General features: G+C 42.6%; 1 protein-coding gene across 3 annotated transcripts; it reads right to left on the bottom strand.

Moving 5' to 3' along the window:
* Positions 1–1,509: 1,509 nt before the first annotated feature.
* On the bottom strand, positions 1,510–5,177 carry THFS (10-formyltetrahydrofolate synthetase). 3 transcript variants are annotated; one of them, XM_087374595.1, is made up of 6 exons: positions 5,073–5,177; positions 4,718–4,877; positions 4,477–4,626; positions 3,131–4,306; positions 2,581–2,727; positions 1,510–2,039 (listed from the first exon to the last, which is right to left on the bottom strand). In XM_087374595.1, the coding sequence occupies exons 2-6, from the start codon at positions 4,874–4,876 to the stop codon at positions 1,764–1,766; spliced, it is 1,908 nt and encodes a 635-aa protein (XP_087230721.1). In that variant the 5' UTR covers position 4,877; positions 5,073–5,177; the 3' UTR covers positions 1,510–1,763. The 3 variants fall into 3 exon arrangements, with proteins under 3 accessions (XP_087230721.1, XP_087230722.1, XP_087230723.1); XM_087374596.1 differs by lacking the exon at positions 5,073–5,177 and adding an exon at positions 5,020–5,040; XM_087374597.1 differs by lacking the exons at positions 4,718–4,877; positions 5,073–5,177 and having other exon boundaries at positions 3,131–4,339; positions 4,477–4,613.
* Between the last annotated feature and the right edge of the window lie 1,095 nt (positions 5,178–6,272).

Below are 6,272 nucleotides of genomic sequence, written 5' to 3' on the forward strand. Positions count from 1 at the left end.
ACCAATCTAACCTTGCATACCTCCTGTAGTTGTCTCTTCATTGATAGAACAATTGAAGGCCCCAAACCTATAAGCCTTGAGAACTTTTATGATAGATCCACTCTCTCCTACCTTGCCTCAATGCCCATGATGTCCTCTACAATCTCATTCTACTCTTTCTTTTATTCCCATTACATTTCCATTTGCCTCATCATCGGCATCCCTATGTCTTGTCATCCTTGTCTACATATCCCATCCTACATCTTCACAAAGCACTCGAGCACATCATCGCATGGCTCCTTGAGCCACACGGGAGATCCGATGAGATAGGGACTCTACAAAGTTCACACATGGTAGTTTTTTTTATTGCACAAAAATCCATATTAATACTATATATAAAAAATCTCATGAAGAGACAATTACAAAGCAAGTTGGTAATTATCACTTTTCAAGCTCACAGGCCTTATACTCCCCTTGCACATACCCCTAAAGATCATCCTGAGTGAGTTCAATATCACCAAAAGTTTGAAACATGCAGCTATTTTGTTACATTATCTAGCCAAGATTTAAACTAGGCTGCATTACTAGGCATAAGCATTTGGGAAATAGTGTAAGACATCAAGATACTTTCTCTAAAATATATATGCATTATAGCCAAAAGCTTGACATTTTTCCCGAGGGGCCTTGAAAAAAAAAAAACACTACCTAAGTCCCAATAGCCATCATGGTTTCCATAAGATTTGTTTTATCTTTGGATTTGACCTTTTCTTTCATTGGGTACTCTATGGAAGGACTGTAATCATAGTCTTTGGTGACCCTTTCAAATATAAGTATCATTTCTTCTGTGATTCTCTTCATCTATCGTTGTTGGGATCCACCTTGAGGCTTCTTCCTCAACTTCATTGCAATCACTTTGCCTCTATCCATAGAATCTAATATCAAGAGTCTAAGAACTTATCCCTACTTGGGTTGGTCTCTTTTTTTCCCCCTAATAACACATGCTATCCAAAGCTGAAATCATTGCCTACAGGCATGGGATCTAGAATCATTGCCTATAGGCATGGGATCTAGATTATCCTTCCTTTTTGTCCCTTTTTTTGGGGGGGACAGTTTCACAGTTTCTTCTAATAAAATACAAATGGCCTTCACCCAAAAGAATGTGTGTGTGCGAGTGCGAGTGCGCGCGTGTAAGGTGGTGACAGCTCCTCCTCCATATCCTGCTGGCTCTTTCTGGGAAGGGAGGAACACACACAGCTATGGGGAACGTGTGGGACCTTCACACACAGTGCTTCCCCATGGTGACATGCCTTCAGAAAGAGCTTAAACAAAAACAAAAGGAATAAAAATGAAAAAACGGCCAAAACCTCACTCACAAAAATAAGGCAAAGGGACAACCCATCCCCTAGCTGAAACTAGGTGTACGAAAATGCGGTATTTGCACCAGAAACAAAATGCACTAAGCAAAAACCTACTGATCTCTGGATGTCATGACTTCAAAAGCCCAGTAAAAAGACTATACAGGAGACAATAGGACAGTAAAAGCTCCTACTAAAAGCTAGAATAGCATAAAACCTTCTAGTAGAGGCTGAAAGAAACATTGCGTCAGCTCATACAAAGTATCACATCCACACCACATGGCAGTACATTAGGAATTTAAATTATTGCAGCATTGATCCCTCGGATCCATTGTTCAAACAATTGTAGACAACCTCTTGTAGAAGAGAGCCTACTAAAAAATTCTTTTCAGAACCCACTCATGCTGCGTATTGTACTGCTGCTAATTTTTAAGAGAGACCCATAACATGACCAGTTTCAAGGTCCAAATCAATATCGTAGAAGCAAGGACGCGTAGGCAAGCCTGGCATAGTGCTCATGGTTCCAACAAGCGGATAAATGAACCCAGCACCAATGCTAGCTCGCACATCCCGTATAGGAATTATAAAACCCTTGGGGACCCCTTTAAGGGCTGGATTGTGTGAGAATGAGTACTGTGTCTTTGCCATGCAAATTGGAAGCCCAGAAAATCCCTGCCTTGTATAAGTTTCAATTTGCTTCTCAGCCTACAAAAAAAGATAAGCTCAGCACAAAAATGTCCAACCACGGAACTCTCTACAGTTAACCATCTATCTGGAATGCTGCATAATAATATATAATATATATATTATACACACATTCCACGGACATGCCTGCAGACATCCACCCATCCATGAAACAGATACAGCAACTGCCTTCTACAACATCCACACTGACATCTAGGGCTAACAGGAAGAGTAGATTGTGTACAAAGCTGTGCTCTTCCAATGCTCACAGGCATGCACGTCATACACATACGCTCACAAGCATGAATGCATAGCACATGCACCACATGTCCACATACGTACATATGCCCACAGATGCATGTAAACATACATGCACCCACCAATACACACCCCCATGCACCCCCACACCCACCTGCACATGCACGAGGGCATTACATTAGAAACACAAATGGAATGTGTCACAATAGACATGGGTACAACGTAGCTTCTAAAATTAGTGCAAAGAATAAATATTTCAAATTCAGAAAATACATAAAGTAACTATTAGTCTCCATATACTTGCCTCTACTGAGAACTCCACACCGTCTGCACCATATGACCTGGCAATCATTTCGATTTTCTGATTGATGCTTAGATCTAATGGATATAGAAACTTCAGAGAAGTCCGATGCTGCTCACATGCCTTTTGAACTGCTAGGCCGAGATCCACCTACACAGCATGTGCGTTGGATCACTATATGTGTATACTGAATGAATTGAAACGTCATTAGAAAGAACAAATCTCACAACAATTTAGAAGGCATACAAAGCCTACAGCTTAAAGTATTCACATATTGAATCATTATAACATCATGGTTATTCATAGACAAGTATTGAGACAACATCAGATCAGGGTCTGGTCATGTTATAGAATCCAGATCATAAATCTGTGGCTTCAACTGAAATAAAGTAATGCTGGGACAGAACAGTGCCACCCAGACGGGCATTCTTTCCCAAACATGTGATAGCATGCCTTCTCCTGGAGGTCTACTCAACAGCAGGAAAGCCAGACAGGTAGATCTTGATCCATGGGAGAGATTTAAAAACAACAATGAGAAGGAACGAATACTGACCGCCCCAGCTCCACCATGAGCATGGTGGGTGCAAATGACAGCATCAAAAGCGCCAGCGTTTAATGCAGCTTCCTTCACAGCTGCAAGCTCGGCCACACTATCAGTTGCAAACATATTAATGGCGACCACAACATTCACACCATACGCTTTGGTGTTCTCAATGTGTTTAGCCAAATTGGAGCATCCAGCTTTCAGCAACTCCACATTCTCCGATTTGTAAGCTTTATCCAGAGGTTTCCCTGCCACCACTTCAGGCCCTCCCCCATGCATCTTCAGAGCCCTGACTGTGGCAACAATCACAGCACACTGTGGATTCAACCCACTATATCTGCATTTGATGTTCATGAATTTCTCAGTCCCTATGTCTGCCCCAAACCCTGCTTCTGTGACTACAAACCCTTGCGCCCCTACCAATTTGAGTGCAATCTGGTCTGCGACAATGGAGGAATTTCCATGGGCTATGTTGGCAAAGGGGCCAGCGTGCACTAGCACTGGTGTCCCTTCCAATGTTTGCATTAAAGTTGGGTTGATTGCATCTTTCATCAGCACCATCAAGGCACCGCCTACCCCAAGATCATCTGCGGTCACTGGATCACCTCCCCTACTTGTTCCAATGACCATTTTGCCCAACCTTTCTCGCATGTCTGCAAGCGATGTTGTCAGTGCCAACACTGCCATGATCTCGCTAGCCACTGCTATATCAAATCCTGTCTCTCTCACCATGCCCTTCTCCTCAGGTCCTTGTCCGACTGTGATCTTCCTCAGAAAACGATCGTTGACATCCATCACCCTCTTCCAGGTTATTTGCTCTGGATCTATATCGAGCCTGACAAATCGCTTGATCTCAGCGGGTGTAAGATCGCCAGCATTGGTCTTTTCGATTCCAAGCTTCTTAAGGCGTCTCAGCATAATAGGGGGAAAGGTGCGCTCACCCTCCTTGTTCGCGGGGCAAAGCCTGTTCAAAAGAGCCTTGTCGGACTGAGTTGCCTCGTGGAAAATGCGGGCATCGATTGCAGCAGCAAGCAGATTATTGGCTGCAGTGATAGCATGGATATCGCCAGTCATGTGCAGGTTGAACTCGTCCATCGGGATAACCTGACTGTATCCACCTCCAGCAGCTCCACCCTTGATTCCAAAAGTAGGGCCTTGGCTCGGCTGTCGGAGACATGTCATCACCTGCACATCGCGTAGGCATCCTCACCTCAATTCCTGCCCAGTTTCACATAGAATGAATGCGTGCAATCAGGAAGAGCTGGCGCAATTTTAAGACGTTGGTTGTCCTGGAAGGAGCTAGGCAGACACGGTACCCAAAGCAGAAACAAAGAAGAGAATTGCTACTCATTTACCTTCTTCCCCAAATGCGCTCCAAGAGCTTGGCAAAGACCGACAGTGGTAGTGGACTTCCCTTCCCCAAGAGGGGTAGGAGTGATACCACCAACAACGACATAGAATCCATCGGCAGAATCCTTGAATTGATCACGGGCAGAAAGAAGCACCTAAAGAGAAGGAGCAAGGGTGAGAACAAAGACGCGAGATGGGGGAAAGCGAAAGAGAAAAGGGGGGAAGGGGGGGGGGGGGGGGGGAGACCTTAGCCTTGGATTTTCCGTAGAGCTCGTAGTGGTGAGGCTGCAATGCGAGGTCGGAAGCGATGAGGGAGATGGGGAAAGGATCGACAGAGTTGGCGATATCGATGTCGGGGGGGACGGGGGAGACGACTTGGAGCTTGCGAGCTGTGGAGGACGCCATTCTGTTGTAGATGAAGACGACGACGACGAAGAAGAAGAAGAAGAGGATGAGTCTTCTACCTCCAAACTGAAAATGAGGAAGATGAAGCTTATGAAGCTACAACTGAAAATGAAAAAGATGAAGCATACGAAGCAAGCTGTAACTGAAAATGAAGAAGAAGAAGCTTATGAAGAAGATGAAGCTTATCAAGCTACACCTGAAAATGAAGAAGATGAAGCTTATGAAGCTACAACCTCATATGAAGCTACCACTTACAATTAACAAGATAAAGCTTTTGAAGAAAATGAAGCTTATTCTCAAGATCAAGCTCAACTCTTCTAAGGTGGAGTACACACCTTTCTTTTATCCTCCCCTCCCCCTTATACAAAACACATTTTCAAATCATCCTTTTTGCTTCCTCGTGAATCATTGTTCATCGAAAATATTTTCCTTCCCCAATAAAAAATAAGATGAATGATCCATACATCATTCATAAGACGGGCCTGAAAAATAGCGAAAAAGAAGATGTGTAGCGTGGAAAAGAGGGTGGATTGCACACAGAGAGAGAGAGAGAGAGAGAGAGAGATGGAGGATTTTCGCAGAAAAGAATGGTATCTCTACCTTGGACCAATCATAAAAAAGAAGTGAATTTCTGAAATTGAAAAATTGAATTTCGGAACACACATCTCCAATTAGACCTACCCCCCCAAAGTACGCCAAAAACATTTTCAAAATCATTATTTTACCTTTTGCCTGATCATTGTTCTCACAGAAAACATTTTCCTTCATAGATATGAAAAAACCTTCAAGCTGAAAATTTTAAAGAATGAAGAAGAGTCTTACAAGATGAAAAAGAAGAAGATAAGTCTTCCTCTCCAAAAAGGATGATGAAGAAGACTCTTAAAGGATGAAGACGAAGCGGAGTCTTCTAGAATTGAGCATTTTCAAGGAGGACTACTTTTTGTTTTAATACATCATTTCCAAAATTGTTTTTTAGCATCCTCATGAATCTCATTGTTCACAGGAAACATTTTCCTTATCAGATACAAAAGCCTCCAAGTTGAAAAATTTAAAAGGTTTTTAAGTGAAATTTTGCAGTTTTAAGTATACATATCGTGACAACTAATAGATCAACGACAATAGTAGAGAATGCAATGCGTCAAGGAAAGCAAATGTGACAAAGTAAAGGGAGCTCTGAGGAGGAAAAGCTACCCTTGCCTTGGCCTGCCACATTTCAAATAGGGCTACCTTTAAGAGATTACATGGGTCAACACCATTTCAACAGCTAGCCCCATGGACAATGCCACATCTTAACACAATTTAGTCATCTTAACATCTACAATTTAGTCATCTTGACTGTACAATCACAAATGACTAAAATGTTAAAATTTAGGTTTAAAACTTTCTATTTTCAAAA

Source organism: Dipteris shenzhenensis, chromosome 5, assembly GCF_047967505.1.
Source record: "Dipteris shenzhenensis isolate YYH24624 ecotype China chromosome 5, Dip_SZ_1.0, whole genome shotgun sequence".
In the NCBI taxonomy this organism is placed as follows: domain Eukaryota; kingdom Viridiplantae; phylum Streptophyta; class Polypodiopsida; order Gleicheniales; family Dipteridaceae; genus Dipteris; species Dipteris shenzhenensis.